The 18,072-nt window shown below is 38.4% G+C and overlaps 1 protein-coding gene across 2 annotated transcripts in view; it reads right to left on the reverse strand.

Annotated features, from left to right (window-relative positions):
* The window catches only part of LOC133524928 (uncharacterized), a 93,418-nt gene continuing 75,346 nt past the window's right edge, over positions 1 to 18,072 (reverse strand). The window contains exons 3-7 of one of the 2 annotated variants that reach the window (XM_061861097.1): positions 10,686 to 10,859; positions 7,920 to 8,103; positions 6,816 to 7,052; positions 5,543 to 5,680; positions 1 to 4,959 (exon numbers count right to left, since the gene is read on the reverse strand). In XM_061861097.1, the coding sequence (XP_061717081.1) occupies positions 4,733 to 4,959; positions 5,543 to 5,680; positions 6,816 to 7,052; positions 7,920 to 8,103; positions 10,686 to 10,859 (960 nt within the window). In that variant the 3' untranslated portion in view covers positions 1 to 4,732. Of the gene's footprint in view, positions 4,960 to 5,542; positions 5,699 to 6,815; positions 7,053 to 7,919; positions 8,104 to 10,685; positions 10,860 to 18,072 lie in introns of both variants that reach the window. The other variant, XM_061861088.1, reaches the window with a different exon arrangement.

Raw genomic sequence — 18,072 nt, forward strand, 5'->3', positions numbered from 1 at the left:
TTAAATAAATATTTTGTATTAATCATTTGTTTTTCTATAATACATAGTTACTTAACTAATTATCACTTTTTTATATTCGAAGTTACATGCCACCATATAATTTAATTTCTTGTAGGAAATTTAGGAAACGGATGTGTCAACTGGGGTGAATGCAACAGTGGGGTAAATGAGTTTTTCCCCTTTAATATCTTTGACCCCAATTGACATGTAGCCGATTTTTAAATAGTTACATTTAACGTATTTTTAATACAGTCAGCATAAGAACTTAAGTAGAAAATTAGGTATAATAATTGCTTTTTCATATAATTAGCTCCCGTTCGATTTTTTTTTTTGGAAAAAAGACATTAATTTATATCAAAATTCGAAAGAATACAATGAAGTTATCTACGTGTATTAGCCCCAAATTGGGTGTGAAAATTACACATCAAATTGGATGAATAAATTAAAACATCAGTAGGCTTATAGTTTGTTAGTTCGTTTTTTAGAATTAGAAAAAAGGTAAACAATCTTGACGTGTCTTTTTATAGCAAATTATTGAAGAACGCTTTTTTAAAAATTACTTAATATAAATGAATGTAAATACTCGTATATGATTTATAAAGACAAAGACTCGTCAAGATTGTTTTTTTGATTGCTAAATAATAACGAACTATAGCACGTGTGCGCCGCGACAATATCCAGCGCATGACATAAATTACCCGTACCTTTCAAAGTCATACACTTAAAAAAAGACGAGTGGTCTTTATTGCTACTCTGTAGTTACTTTTGAGTTTGTGTATCGATGCTGGCAAAATTATACCTACTTACAATTGTATTAAGTTACTAAAAGTATCAAGATTCTACTTAGTTTAATATTTTGACCGTACCATGAGACGAGTTATTTACCTACAGATTCAAATAAAATACTATAAACGAAAATATTTCTATAATGAAGACTAGTAAGAGATTCAATCAGATCTTGTGTTATGTGCCAGGTATAGTTTTTCCAACTACTTAAGAATATGGACACTAATAATACCAAATAACTTTATATGGACACCCCTTGAACGCCATGCCTATCATGTGCGGCGCTTCATCTAGGACCTTGTCGAAATGCACGATGGTTGATATTTGTGACCGCGGCCGGCAAAAGGCCGCCATAAGGACGGCTTGACAGGTTTTTCGTATAAAGATACAAGTCTTTATGGCAAGCGACAAAGTGGACCGTTTTGCCGGCCGCGATCATGTATTATGCTGTAATCGCGTCAGTCAATTGTCGTCTTTGGCGGTCAAAGGGTTAAAAAGGAAATCAAGAAGGTGGCTGATGCACTAAGGGTTTTTTGAGGGTTCCTTTTGCCTAATAGTAGTTGTAATGCGATGCAAATTGTGATGTAATTAATGATGTCTATCCGTGTGTCGTTTCATTAATCTATGTGATATTTGATAAGGAATCTTTTGCCTTCCTTATAATATAAGATGAGGTAATTAGGCATATGAAAAAACTGACAGTTTTTTTCATACAATGAACTCTGATTTTAGTAAACTATTATTTACCAACTTCAGTATGATTGAGCATTGTCAAAACGTTAATGAATGCAAAGGCATTTCCTACTTTTTACAATTCCAAGTTTTTTTGTAATGAATCACATTCGCCCCTGTTTTCAAAGTCAATTATTTCTTCTCAACCCCGTCAGATACTAAATACCCCAATATGTCCAACCGATCTGTGATTTTTCTTGGATAAAATAAGTCCAAAACAGGTAATGTGCGCAATGCTTTTGATTTTAACTTTTGACGTTGATTGCCGATTATAATAGCTAATCAAAAATGTTATTTTAGTTCTGGGATATAAAACAGAGTTTAGCTATCATTTGGGATTTAAAAGAACCATGTTAGATCAATAGAAGTAACAAAGGTATAGTATACAATAAGTCATCCGTTCGATATTTCTTAAGTCGACTTACAACAATCAATCTAGTCAACTTGTACAGTATTTATTAGTCGTATACCTGTTTTAAATCGTTAATCATTACAACTAAATGTACACACGTAATTACAAGGCAGCTAAGGCACAAACAATCAGGCATTTCGATCTATACCTACGCAGTTATACCTGTTAAAGATGATCACCAAATAAGAAATAATCAGAAATTACAAACATAAAGCGCTGGTGGCGAAAAATAGAACTAACATAGCTCCATATTAACTTCGTTGTTACGCGAGACAGTAGCGCCATCGCCAATAGCAATATATATTTGGTGTTGCTACTCCACACTGGATGGCGCTAGTAGTATCGCGTTTTTCTAGTAATATATGGCGTTTCATATATTGTGTAATATTAAAAAAAACATCTTATTAGGTGATCATACTGTTGTATACCAACATCTATATCCAATTGGACATCACATTTTAAAACAATTAACTGTTTTAAACGAACTTATTGCTAAAATGCAATGTCCAAGGTGTTTAAAAATAACTTAAAATCATTTGCTATATTTGAGATTTGAGACCGAATTAAGTGCCAGCTATTACGGTTATTTTTGATACACCAGAATAGATCTTGATATACAAAGAAATTGAAATCAACACAGTTTTGGTCCCAGAATAGATGTTTAGATATTGTACTTTATACTTAACTAATTATTTACAATTTACACGCATGTAGCATCAGGTAATGCAAAAAAATAAAGTGAAAAACTTATTTAAGAATTTAAACGACTGACGCTACGTCAGAAAAATTTCAAATTATTATGAACATTTCTTGATATTTCAAAAAGACTTCCTACTTTCCGCAACTTTAACATCTGCAGTTTAGACATTTGAGAGTTTAAACTATTCCGTTAAAGGGTAATATGTCAGTTTTGCTCATGTGAGTACACTTGCAAGTCACAGGAACTCGTTTTGAGTACAATTGGTCAATATTACAATATGTATCAACGGTTTAGTCGCTAATTATAATATAATCTCTACAGTATATAAGATTACTTTCAATATTCCATGTAATGACATGTAGTTTGGGCATAATTCCGTTTCATAACAAGACAATACCATAATCGAAATTTCCTAATCAGTCTCTCTATCGCTCGAAAATGTAAGGTAAGAGCAATACGAGTAAGAGAGGCAGATAATGTTATTTCGATTTTCGTATTTCGCGCTAGGCCCTCCGATTATTTTTTCCATGACCCTACACTACATGCGTGGCATCGACGCCTATCTTAAAATCAGACCCTAGCGTAGGACAATATCAAACACAAAATCACATAACATTTCCGATTCAATCGAGATTTCTAGATTTTTTAGAAGCCCGGTTTGACTAAGTTTTCAAAGAAAATTAGGTCCTTTGGAAACTATAGCATTCAAGTAAAATATCATTGGTGAATGTGACATTCGGTCACAACTGCAGCTGAATAACTGTTTCAATCTAGACGCGGACCATGTGAAGTCTCGACAAAATGATTTATGCCCTGATCGCACGTACCGCGAGTACAGTGGCGAGAGAGTGCCTCGGCCGAGTGCTCGGTTTGTGTGCGTTGTGACGAGTACTCGGCCTAGTGCTCGGCAAACTGACAAGCTAGTCACTCGGACCTTATGTTTACTAGGCCGAGTGCCCATCCCCGCAGTCCTCTTAGCATACCCCGCGCCGACTCGCTCGCCGGTCGACATTTATGAATACGACCACACGTTACTTGCCAGTATTGTTCTGTGGGTGGGGATTTTTTCTTTTTGCTATTCATATTGACGGACTGACAAATCTCTCGAAAGTGAACTGACTCGTCAGGAAAAGCAAAAGCAAAACACCTGCTCACCCACAATTTGCTGTCTCGGTCGGTATGTGTGATCAAGGTATTACTGTCGCGATTATAACATTTTTTTAACAAAATATTGCCAGTAACAAAGCCTGCGTCAAGGTTGCAGCAGTAATGCAACTGCAGAATGCTATCCAGCTGTCACTTTTTCTTTCCTCAGACTTTTATCTGCAACGCTCCTTCACATGTCCACCCTAGCGAGCAGTTTTCAAAACTATGTATGTTTACATTTTCCACATTTTACAAAGGCTCTTTACCTTGCCCAGGGCGGCTACCGGGAAAATCGAAATTCGTCAATTGCGGGCATTTTTCTCTGTCACTCTAATTACGTCTTAGTGAGAGTAAAAGAGAAAGATCCCCGCAATTTACGAATTTCGGTTTTCGCGGTAGGCCCCCAGGTCACAAAGAAATAAGTAACATAGACTGCTCACCCCAAACATCAGTGTTCGTATTAGTACCAAAACGGCTTTGGTAGTATCTTTTATTCGTTTTTATTATCGTAATCAACATCTAGCGCCAGCTAGCAGATTTTTAGTAGTAGTAGATTTAGTGTCACGAGTGTATGTGTCAACAATTTACAATTAATATTACAAGCAGAAGGAGTTGAAAAGTTCCAGTTAATCCTGTTATTATATTAGCTGAAAATTGTTGAGCTTTAAATTTTTCGTTCGTCGCGGCATCTATTGTCAAGTAGCAGTACTGATAAATCCGCTACTCGATGCTAGATGTCGAATACGAAAATAGTAAGCGTTTTGGTACCAAAACTGATAGAATGAGCACTCTATGCTTACATATTTCTCTATGCCTAGGTGCAAAGGTATAAACATATCTCACAGTCGGGACACGATCATTTCGAACAAGTCAGTCGCACCTGTGACAAAGAATACCACAAATGTCATTCCGAATTCTCTAAAAAACCTTAAAAACCTCGTACCTAATTTGAAAACCTAATCGGGCTGCGTCGAGCACTGTGGCACGGGGTCTTCGCACTTATACGCTCTAGGGAAGAGGGAGGAGTAAGACGGGGGAGGTTCGTACTCGGGAGGGGAGGTGGGAGTAGGGGAGAAGAGGTGTTGGGAGGTTGCTGTGACCGTGACGGTCGGGGAGAGATCTATGCAGGAGGCTGGGATGTTGATAGGCGTGTCGGACGGCTTGGAGCGCTTGCAGCAGCATTCTGGAAATAAAAATAATTGTTATAGAAAACAATGCTAGACTGAAGGCGAAGTTCGTTGAGGCACCCGTGGCTTGGAAATTCAACAAAACTACATACAACAAATGGATGGTTTGAAAAAATGAACTCGATACATAGTTTTCTTTGCGTGTGTTGGAAAATAATGAAACCACTACAAGTTAAAGATATGCTATAGGTAGTGACAGGCATTTCATTTACGATAGCTAGCCAGGGTGTAGCGATAAATAATACCTACAGAATTGTATAGCGCCTCTAGCGATAATAGAAATAGGTGGGGGGAGGCTTAGCTCATGCAAGGCAGAACATGTGTATCTAAACGCACAATTCCCCTACCATCTGTAAAGTAACGGAACTTTTGTATTGACTTGTCTTTTAAAGCCTCACCAGTATAATGATCCCGCGCCATGTTGCGGAATTTCATTGGAACTCATTTTTTCATACTAAACTGAACTGTCACCATATACATGAAAATAACAGCGCCCTCTTGACAAAGATCATATATTACTGGCCAGGCATTACGACACTTCTAGCGGTCTTTTAAATAACTAGTTGGTGTCTCACTTACCCCACGCGAGACAGAACATAAGGATAGTAGCGCAGACCAGCATGCCGACCACGAGATAACTCCACGGGCCGTAGGGCTTCAACGCGGCCGCGAACTCCAGGAACGCGTTGGACTTCTGCTCGCTCTCGGTGATCTTCACTGAAAGTTTCAAATCACCTGGGCTAAATTATACCGCTAAAGTTATATGGAGTACCTATAAATGTAGGGATGGTTATAATTTTTTTTTTTTTCTTTAATGCACATAAGAATTTAAAATACATTTATGGACCTAAGTAACGCAACTTACCTATGTTATACTCAACTACGCTCAATGTATGCATGCCACATCTAGTATTATCCTTTCTGTGTACCCAATTGTAAATTTGTTTCGCATAGATACTCGTGCGTTATCGCCGGTTATTAATAAGTATTTTGTAAAACTACCTGTTTTAGTTAAGTTAAATGAAATATTTAAGTTATTTGTGCGCTGTGTGAGAATAAATGATCTTAAACCTAAAACAGATTGCAGAAGAAGCCCTATGTGTTACCGACAGAAGTATTTTTTTGAGCGGCATTGGCCTGAACAGAACTGGCCGCGTCAAAAAAATTGTAATAGTTAATTACTAAAATAGTTAAATATAGGTAAACTTATTTTTTATTAGTAGCAAGAGCTCGTATGACACTCAAGGGTTTCAACTCACGGTACAAAGATAGAAGATTTTGACATGTATTGATATTTTATTTTATTTCTTATTTCTACAGATTTTTATTATTTACTCCTTACCTGTGTTATTATTAAATTACTATTTATTGTTTTATGTTATACTGTAAATATTTTCCAAATTTGCCTACTTGGTATTAATATAGTGTAATGATTATTGTGTAGCTGTAATATTTATGACAATGTATGCTTAATACTAATACTTGAATATGAATACAAGGACGTTTGATCGAAGGTTTCGTGATCCCATCATTCTGAACCAGCCCTAGCAGCTCCTGGTTCGTGGTAGTAAATCTCCTAAGCATTCTAGTATATGTGGGTATCTCCTATGCTTCCAGGGCAGTGCTTAAAAACTGACGCAGGAAGATAGATAACAGTATAAAATTACTTATCACAGAAGGTTTCGTCATTCCATCACTCTGATCTAGCCCTAGCAACTCCTGGTTCCTGGCAGCGAATCTCCCAAGCAGTTCCAGTAAAGGCGGGTCTCTCCTATGCATGTACGCTGAAGTATCTTCATCCCCCAGGGCAATGTTTAAAACTTGAGAATAGAGGATAACATTGTAAACTTACTTATGACAGAAGGTTTCGTCATCCCATCGTTCTGATCCAGGCCTAGCAACTCCTGGTTCCTGGCAGCGAATCTCCTAAGCAGTTCAAGGAGTGGTGGGTCTCTCCTATGCATGCATGCTGACGTATCTTCATCTTCGCCTCCAGGGCAATGGCGAACGCCGTCGCAGACTAGGTAGGAGGATATGCAGAGGCTGGTCATGCCGCAGATGAATTGAGATTCGTTGTTGCATACGGAGCCTGGAATTAAAGGTGTTTATTAAAATAGGATCAGTTATTAAGGAAGGTTTTACAGTCTGTAGGTTTTTAAAACATGCATTTAAAATTACGGTCCCAGCGAAGTTTACGGGCGGTTGGATCTGTAAGTTTTGTGGGTTTTTTATATCCCTGATGACTTATGTGATATTGAGATGATGCTGTATTATGCGATATTAAATAACGGAACCCGGCATTTATGTTAACTGGGTCTACTTCATTATACTACAATTCTTTTCATCATTTTTGGTCCTATATTAATTCTGGTGAGCTATTTAGCTCTAGCATATTCAGTGTCACTCTTCGACTTCGAAGCAGGGGTAGTCAGCGTATGTAAGTGGGTCACTGTATATCTGTAAGCAGTTTCTTACGTTCTCTGCACCCTGGCTCACCTTTTACATGAAAATGATTCCAAACTACCCTACCAAAGTTTCATTAAGACACGAAACTAAGAAGTCCAGAAGAAGGCGGGGGCATTCCAGAAAAGTGTATCTGTAGTTGCCGTTCTTTTTTTAACGCTTCTGCCGGGCTAGCACATGATTCGCGCGACAGTTTCTCGCGGTGAGATAGACTACCCGTCCCGCTTTAATTAACATAGTTAGAAAAAGACGGGTAGTCTATCTCGCCGCTAGATACTGTCGCGCCAATCATGTGCTAGGCCTACTGATAAAGCTAAGAAGCGGATATTTGGTAAGATAATGTTTGATAACTAAGGTTTTAATTCAACGGTATATGTCTACAGCTTATAAAGGTAGCTGTTATACACGTCACGTCTCCGACAAAGTAGAATACCCCGGAAGGAGTTTCTAACCGTGTGGGCTATATAGTTAATAACCAGCTGGTTAAACTTACCACTATTTACCGCCGTGACCACAAGCCTCAACTTCTCGGTGTGCTGATAAGGTGACGTGGGCGGGTTCCACACAATCTTGATCTTAGGTGGCAGCAGTTTGGTACCGGCGCGCGCGGCCACCGCCGCTGCGTTGCCGCCGCAGAGGTTCATGCGCCATATTGGTTTTATGGCGTCGCCTATGTACTGTAAAAAAAACTGGTTAATAAAAGTATACTGAGGCCATGTACTTGGCGAGGAACAGCCGATAGGAGAATCTGAGAAGTTATTTGGGACACAAAAAGTAGTGGTACTTATCTGAGAGAGTATTAAGTGTAACCAATTTGGTGGAGCTAATGTAAATGTACACATACACCTGCTTTCTCCAACCCTGATGAACCAGTGGCCCTAGCATATGATTGGCGCGACCAATTATGTACTAGCCCGGCAGGGGCCTACAGTCCGAAATAGTTTTTACTGATTTTTGGTCATTAATGTTTTTTAAAGTTTAATATATAGCATTCTATGTAATGATTTAACATGGAAGTGTGGAGCTAGTGAAGAATTAGCCTTGAGACGTTTAACCACTTTTAGTCAACACCCGGCAATCTATAGGTATCAAGGCTATTTGTAAATTCCAGCTTGCTTACTAAAAGCAATTACCGAACAACGTGCGCGAAATCTTCATGATGGAAGCCATTTTTTAAAAGAAGAATAACAATTTTACTGTTTGCAATCTGACATGACAGCATGTAGCAGTTACATATTTTATTCAGGTGGCATTTCTCGTCCGACACTATGAGTGTTGTCAAATCCCAACGTTACTACTACAACCAGTCAAAGTTCCATCCAGACCTGTCCGAGGCCTCTCAAGGTACGTAAACAAAGGAACGTAGAGGTCCAATTCCCCACTTGGCCCCAATTGACCCTCGGACAATTACCGCCATCAATAAGTAGTATTCATTAAGGTCCGCCATTATTGAGCAAGCGTGATGTAGGTATAAATAGGTTTTTCTTACTATACACGCGATTGGCGATGACCCATCTGTCAAGTCAAAGTTACAGAGCCTTGAGCATCGCCGTCGAGTCGCTTTCCTATCGGTGTTCTATCGGATACATTCCGGGGAGTGCGCACAGGAACTGCACGACCTGATCCCACCTTCCCCTTTCCATCATCGGACGCGCGGGGAGCGAATGCACCCGTTCGTGGTAAACGTTGCATTTTTTCGCTCAAAACGGTTTGCCTTGCCCCCTCTTGGTTTGGTCGACCGCAGAGCGAAGGGCCGTCTCGCGGCGCTCGGCAAAGACAAGTACACTGAGGAGACCGCCACCGCCATGTAAACCTCGTGAACACTTAGATTTTAAGCTAATAAAAAAGATAAGATAATGGAATGCTCTCCGGCCATCTGTATTCCCTGATAAATATGACCTCGGTCTCTTTAAAACCACTGAAGCGTTGAGCTCCATCTTAGGCCCTGCCTTTGCATCAGGTGTGACTAGGACCTATCGCCAATCAGTTTATAATAATAAAAAAGAAAACATTCAATACGTGAGAATCACCTACTCTGACCGACGATGCGTCATGTTATTCAATGTTAAACATCGGATTTGTTAGACGTACCGTAGTTTTTATTTCGTCAGTTTTTGATAAAATTTAGTGGATATATCTAGACTTCCCTATTTTATATAATATTACGAGTACACTTAAGTGCAATTTCAGTGTATGTCCGAAAATCTCTTCCTCTGAGATATGTAAACGTTTGGAATTTTCGTAACTTAATGAAATATTACATACATTTTTTAAACATGAGACAACTTGTGATATTGATTTTATTCCGTCCAGGAAGAGAACCTCTTCAAACCAACCAAATATTATGAAAATCGTAAAAATCCCAGACGGAAATTTCTGTACGTAGTGACTCTCTATTCTGTCAGTGTCTCCATAATTTGTTTGGAAGAGGAAACACAAACAATTACAAAATAAGGGCCGTGTAAAGCAGGTACGAAGGACATAAGTATGATTGCATCATAGAAAATTAATCATTTTTTCGTGTTGACATCAAATTTTAGAGTAGCATTATCGCATAGCACCTAATTTAAGTTATCTCTAACGTAATCAAAGATAAGCGATTAATTACTTTCAAGTCTAGGACAGAGTATATCGGCTACGTGTACATAGATGAGCACGTGCGCGTGCGCTAAAATATTGGAGCTGTGCACGCACACGTCACATTACAACATTCGATCGGTACATTACAACGCAACGTGCAAGTGTTTATCTTAGCCATGCGTTCCATGGCCAGGGTAGATAGCTTTTGGCAGCTGTAGGTTACCATTACCAGCAGTAAATTTTAATAACTAAGTATAACTGATAACTGTATTACTTAGGTAATAGAGTTCATCGAAAAATATCAAGCCAGTGGATATAATCTACGGCGTTGAAATGATATTGTGTCAAAATATGTATCTGCGTCTCAAGTGTAGTCATTTAATTAATAATATGACTTAGTATAAGGGATTTGCAGGCTTACGTGACAAAGCAGCACAGAGACAAAAAGAGAATAGTTGGCTCTCAACGGCACCTGATGTCCAAGCGCAGGTTCGAAACATGCGTTTTGTGAGCGAGACAAAAGCTGACCCTTTCGAGATAGCACAAGAATGACTCGTACCACAAGCAGTTTGCACGCCTGAGTAGCGTTGGCTCTCGACGGCACCTGGTGTCCAAGCACTGACTCGAAGCATGCGTTTCGTGAACGACACGAAGGCTGAGACTAATGAATGATACTTACCACTAGTAGCTTGCAAGCTTGAGTAGCGTTGGCCCTAGGCGGAGCCTGGTCGTCACGCGTGTGCTGCGCGGTGGCGCTGCGCGCGCCCCATTTGCGGCCCTGCTGCGCCACGCCCGCTACCAGCGCGGGCGATGACACTTCTAGAGCGCCGCGCTCCCATTCTGACAGGTTCTCCTGTAACAAAAAAATCCAATGTTCAACAACTTGCTCTGTACGCCACCGCCATCTTTCTTTCCAGAGCCGTGCGTTGTTCTCCTTATATTTCTCCCTTCTCGTTCGTTTCGCAAATAGCCATGAAACAAAAATATTAAATCCAATGCATGTCTCGTGCTCGTCTCATGTTAAAGCGCGAAAAACCTTGAGTTGTCTGTATTGAGACGACGAAATATACATTATGCCGGGGCCACAATAACGGGAAACGGGATAATCCCAGTGTGGCCGTATGAAAAACGTCCATTATCGCGACAATCAACGGCGTTTCCCGTTAGTGTGGCCCCGGCATTAATTTGCAATTTGAAAGACATTTTAGGCATGTACTTATATATTAAAGCGCCATCTTATTAGCCTCTCAAAGACATCACGCATCGCTTACACCGTCACAAGAATTAATTCCCGCCTGTTGGATTATCACCGTCCACAACTTCTATACACGCAACGCAAAAAACATGATCAGTAAAAAAACGGTTAAATAGACGTCCCCATGCGCTTATGGTCCCGTACACATAAAGTGGTGAAGATAGTAATGTTGTATTTTCATAAGCTTCGATTGGTATTTGCGATCAACAATTGTAATCTTGGTTAGGCCTATTAGGAGCGTTGTTTATAAGGCCCGTCACAGACGGGTTGATATTATACCAAAAGATATTTTATAGCGACGCATCTTACAATATATTTTACGTACCATTTCACAGAGTACACACATGAAGCTATAATTGATATCTTATAGCAAGGCTATCACAATGCAGGTGCTAGACAAACAGCTATATCTATATCGGTATCGTTGACGTGTGATATCTATCGGTATCCTACGGTATATTAATATATATTATCGTTCAGTCTGTCTTTATTACATACAGGAATGCACTGTGTACGGCCTTGTACCATCCGAATACCTAATTGAGACAAGAGTTTGTCGATTCAGGGAGCGTGATACGTATAAATATTCAACTGGCATGCGCCGGAGTGGATTCAACAGCCATATACTACGTACGTAGCCTGGCTAGCCTGCATCCTGCGATCCTGTCTCATTTAAGGCCCCTGTTCTCTCACTCTCATTTATTTAAACTTTATCGCACAATAAAAATGAGTACAAATGGCGGACTTAATGCCTTAAGGCATTCTCTACCAGTCAACCATAGGAAAACCAGAAATTCTCGAATGTGGGTGCAGTGAGAAAAATAATTCAGAAAACATCAACTAGAAGCAATTTTGAATAACTAGTAACAATTTTGGTCATTAAGAACATTATTTAGAACTGAGCTCATTGAACGTAAGGGTGTGCGATATGAATGTGCGTGCACGGAACCGCGCGGATATCATGTTTTTGAATTTTCATCATTCATCATTTTTAGCCTCCAGTCGGTCACTGCTGAGCATAGGCCTCTCTTCATATACGCCACTTATCCAGAGGTGTCCCGCGATTTTTCGAATGTCATCCACCCAACGAGCCAACGGACGCCAGGCTCTTCTTTCATCCGAAAGCGGCCACCAATCTGCCAACATTTTGGTACACCTGCCATCACTCTGCCTGGCAACTTGTCCCGCTCAATTCCATTTTAGCTTGGTAATGTCACCCACGTCTCGCACCTCGCAATTTTAATTTGTTGTAAGTTTTAACAAAAAAAGCAATCGATGAGTGCCCTCAAAAATAAAATTGCGCATTTTTAGAAGCAATTTACATATTTTAAGCTGATGTGCATAAATTGTTACATTTTTTTAGGGTGCATTTTAGACCTATGTTCGCGATTTTATTCTATTGATCGTAAATCAAGTCACTAGGGAAAATCCTCTAGATTGTTAATTACATTTTTGGCAACTGTATTGTGATGTAAAAAAGCGGTACGAATTTTCATAAACTCCGCTCATTGAACCAACGCGGCATTTTGCCACGGCTCATGGGAGCCTGAGGTCCGCTTGACAACTAATCCCAAGATTTGGCGTAGGCACTAGTTTTTACGAAAGCGACTGCCATCTGACCTTCCAACCCAGAGGGTAAACTAGGCCTTGTTAGGATTACTTAGTCCGATTTCCTCACGATGTTTTCCTACACCGAAAAGCGACTGGTAAATATCAAATGATATTTCGTACATAAGTTCCGAAAAACTCATTGGTACGAGCCGGGGTTTGAACCCGCGACCTCCGGATTGCAAGTCGCACGCTCTTACCGCTAAGCCACCAGCGCTTGCTCGGAAAACGTGTAAAAACTCAAAAATGCGCGTTTTCCCAGAGATAAGACCTAGCTAGATCGATTTTCCGCCCCCGAAAACCCTCATGTAGCACATTTCATCGAAATCGTTAGAGCCGTTACAGACTTGTCTTGGTCCGACTCTATAAAAATCTGTGAGGCCTTTTTGCAAGCCATAACAAATTACATCATAATTGCTCATGCCAATATGAGCGAAGCAAACAAAACAAATCGCCAAGCAACTATAAACCCAATAACTATACAATAAGGTCGAAACTATCTCGGCTCTCATTGCAACTTAGTTCGTTTTAGCATAAAGGTAAACTTATTAGCATATGCACATTTTCAAAGAAGGAACAGCGAATCTTCCACAGTCGACACAGCATTCGAGGAACTGAGTTCAGAAGTAAAACATATTGTTCTGAAAACTTTTGCTTGCTTCCTTGTACGATTATTATTCATCACACTTGCTCGAAAAAGATCTTATTTCATGCAGGTGTACTGACAAAGGCCTATATTGATCCCCGGGAGTAATGGATTGTAAAAAGTTATAACACAATTAGGTCACTTATTCATACGAACCTAGTAGGTATAGAGTTTCAGTTTTAAAATACTGGCGTTTATAAATATTTGTGTATGTATAAAAATACATACGATGATACATCAAAATTTGTCCCAAAAAAAATAATGTTTTTTTTAAACATACGTTTTCGGTTTTTATAGCATACGTTTTCCTTATTCAGTTGATGATAATTAATACATACGGTGAAATTGCACTTACAGAATAGGGAACTTTAAAAAAATAAAAACTGACCCTGATGATGAAATTCTAAGAAATTAGATTTTGATATCAAAGACTGCACTATTTGACTGATCAACTATGCTATCATCAAGTCAGACCGTATTGAATATGTAAGGCTTACTAGCTTTTTCTTGGTACCTATTGCTAGGTCATATTCATGTATTGAACTGTATATCACTGAACGAATGGATACGTGAGATACAAGTTCCATTCATTCTCGCAATACCATTGTGCGTTTCATGGCACTAATTAGATCATTGTTGAAATTTCGTAAGACATTGTTCTTTGGTGCTAATAAATCGATCCAGTTTTTTAATGGGTCGGGGTCACATGTGGTGCAGAAACTGCAGAATGATGGCATAATGTGGTGAAAACAATAATGTTATTTTACAGTAATAAATACAAAATCCATGATTATATTGGGCACCGGTTTTTAGCGCACACGATTATTTAAGCCAAGGAGGTGGAAAACAAAATATACGGTCCACCTTATGGTAAACGGTCACCATAGCCTATGGAGTACGCTCTTTTCTTCAAGGTCGTATCGGTCCAAAAAATAGCGCGTTCGACAGGTCATTTTACAGTTTATCTATGCGTGACAGGAATGTCTAAAGAAGACATACTGGTAAAAATGCCATGCCCTTCTCTCCTCTAACCGATGTGCTTTCGTGTACACTAGCTCTTCTACATATTTTAAAACCTCGCCTGTTTTAGTGTTCATCTTTTGTTATACAATAAGAATAGCATCTGTTTTCGGAAGAGTCTACCTCACATTACCTCCAAACCAGTTAATAGTTTCCCATCGATTACCAAGCAAAAGCTACATCCAAACCAATACAATCATGATCTCCAATTCCAAATGATTTCTATGGACTTCTAGGTCTTCCTTATACGAATTCTTGAAAGACAAGTGTTCTTTAATTGGCTATTTAACTGGGTAAGTTCATTTCCATCGTTTTCGCATTAAATCGCCGGTCGGCATTGTCTTTAATGGTAGCCGTAATTGAGCTATTATGACAAAATGAACTTGATTACAAGTGCTCTTGAGTCGCCATCTTGCTCGCGTCATAGGTTCATGAAAACACGCTAAAATTGTTTTTTATGGCTTCATAAGCTAACCACTAATTATTTTTAAAATTTGGAGTTTGTGGGTCTGCTATAAATACCTACCTTAGATTTTTTTTTTTCAAACACTAAGGGAGTGATTTATTATTATATACAATAAACACAAAAAAATACTTAAAAAAAAAAACAAAACTTAAGACTAACTTAAGTCTAGTCAAAAAGACCCCCCCGAGTTGTCCCCGGCGCAAAGGTAACCATAACGCTAGCCGCATTGTCACGTTGAATGGCGACGGCATTTTGCACCAGGTACGAACCAGAATTGATGTTCGTGAGAACCTTAGAAATGTTCGTGAGCCAGTATGTGAGTGTATCGGTAGAAAAACTAACAAGCTTTGGCGTTCTTAAACTACAAGTTCAAATTAAATGTTATTGATATATCAAATCCATTTTATGCCCTATATGTCATGGAAAATTCATGGTTCTCGCTTTAGCGAGCACAAAATTACAAAAGGTTGAAAAGGCCCTGAACAGCTTCGAGAAAAGTAGGGTACAGCCGTGCCTCTTAGTTTTGCTCGACTTGACAACTTGAATTCCTTTAAGAGGCTGTCAATACCTAAAGCGCGCACACAGTCTATTTGTATCGGAGTAAATGAGATAGCACTGTCGCATGTTACTGGGCCTGGGCAAGGGAATAATAAGAAAATTATTTAAATAAAAAAAAGTGGATTATTAGTGTAATATTTTACTCAACAGCGGTTTAGATATAAATGTTTTGAAATTGTGATTTTAATTGCAGACCCATAAGTCAAAACAATAAAGACATAGAACCGTTTAATTGTGATTTTAAGACCAATCTTTGCAATTATTTTCTATCGAGCCGATTTCGTTCAATCATGTATCGAGTACAACCAAGGTCTTTGAAATATAATTAATATGAACATATATTTTTCTTACTTGACTAAAACAAATAGTCTTTCTTAAAAAACTGTTTAAGTAACATCAATTTCAAGGACATTGGGTGTTGACAGCCTCTTAATTAAGTGGGTAAGCACTTTTACAGCTCACTATCATCTATATAAACCTGTAATTTGTGTGTAAAATGCACTAACCATAACGCAATGTAGACTTATTCGAGTGTACTATTACGTTTATTATAGGAATTGTCTCTACCATTGAATACTTCAATAACATTCACAGATAATGACATATTAACCTCAGCCCACTATTCCAAGCTCCTAAGACCTTCCTATATCCGCTCCACTTCCTTTCCTGATGTCAGGGCATCACATGACGCTTATTATCTAGGTTCTAACCTTCGGAACCAGATTGTGGTTAGTGTGTGACAAATTGACCGTACAATGTAAGCATCATAGATCTATATATTAAACAAGGTTGCTTGGAAACTTCTGATAATGCTTTAATTCCTTCCTTTTCTACTGGTTAACTGGGCCCACAAATCAAGAAAACGCTTAAAGATAATTGAAGTATGCAAAAGGGAAGCATCACGTATATGAATATTTCATGAGTGCGAAAGAAGCAGACTACAAAACAAAAAAACGTGACTACTTTTCAGGTGGCTCAAGGTCAGTCGTCTTTATTACCTAAATCTAGCCCTCACGCTAGTCCGTGCATCCGGATCGAATTCTCACTTGCACACACCTTTCAATTTCCTCGCTGATGTAGCATACATATCCTCATAATGTTTTCCTACAACGAAAAAAATTGTGAGTATCAATATTTATTCTACAAAATAACTTCACATTTCATGACAACACATCCCACACATGATAACATAATACCGTAAAACCGGGTTTCTTTAGCCCTAAGGGTAAAGATTGTCCCAAAAAATTAAAAAGATTTAACATCCCGCCACAAAGCCAATAGACGTCCGATCGTAGCAGTTTCGCTCTAAAATCATAAATGGCACTACCTACCCGCGACGTGGTACCGTTTCCAAGTTGCTTGCGCAGGTTTCAACTTGTCAGTATCGATCAAGCGTGAGGTGAGACGTGCGTACATAAATGGTGTCTGCAAACTTTTGGTTAAAACAGCGAAATAAGGTAAGTTAGCTTACTAATACCTATATCTTGATACAAAGCATGTCTTTGAGAATACTCCAATTACAATAAAAACTTATTTAGTCTTTTCTTAGAAACATAAAGTTCGTTAGTATAATCATAGTAAACATTGTCTCCCATTTCGGGGAACTTTAGCCCGCGGGTAGCTAGCCTACAAGTAATACCCATTGATTGTACCTATCGTATTAAAATGACATAATCATACGATTATGTCATTTTAGACGAAGATCAGTTGATAGTTTTCGTTAATCCAATGATAGTTTTCGTTGAAAGACTGAATTAACTAAGTGCTGGTATCTACATTTTAAGTTTTTCATGATTGTTGTGAGTTTTTGCTCTCCATAGGTTTAAAATAAGTGTAAGTGAGTCTTAAGTTACAAAAACGAATTGTTACCCTACTATTTCCAACGATTATTCTCGTGAAAATGCTGTGATTTAAGAATTTGTTACGTTTTCAGTATTAAGTTTTACTTGACTGAGATTTTGTACTTTTATTTTACTTAGAGGTAAAATATTACCATATACTTGTCACTAATAAAGGTGATTATTATCGTATATGTTGACTAATTCTAATGATGATTCTCATTAACAGGCTGTTAATTAAGGTTTTGTTAAAATTTGAACAACTTTTATTCTATCTCAGAACTGAAAAATTTATTTTTGTTTGATTTTTGCTCAAATAAATGTCAAATATTGTATCAAAAATTGATTCGTTTCATTTGCTAGCCTACCTTAAAGAGGTTTCTTGGGTTTCTTTGTTGTTTAGATTAATAGTGGGACTTTCTGTATGAAAATAAATATAAAGTTCAAACTTACCCGCATCTAAGATCAACTTTGGCCCAAAAATGAAAAAATAAAAAAAAATACACAGAAGGTTTTTTTTTACTTTTTTTTTACGTTTACTTATCCGACGTATCCTTAAGATGCACCTAACCGTAACTAAAAATTCGGATCAAGGATAGAAACGTAATGATCTAGAAGTATATAAAAAAATACAAGAAAAAAGGGTCATGTAAACCGACTTTACGGTAAATGTTT

This window comes from Cydia pomonella, chromosome 1 (genome assembly GCF_033807575.1).
Source record: "Cydia pomonella isolate Wapato2018A chromosome 1, ilCydPomo1, whole genome shotgun sequence".
Classification (NCBI taxonomy): Eukaryota; Metazoa; Arthropoda; class Insecta; order Lepidoptera; family Tortricidae; genus Cydia; species Cydia pomonella.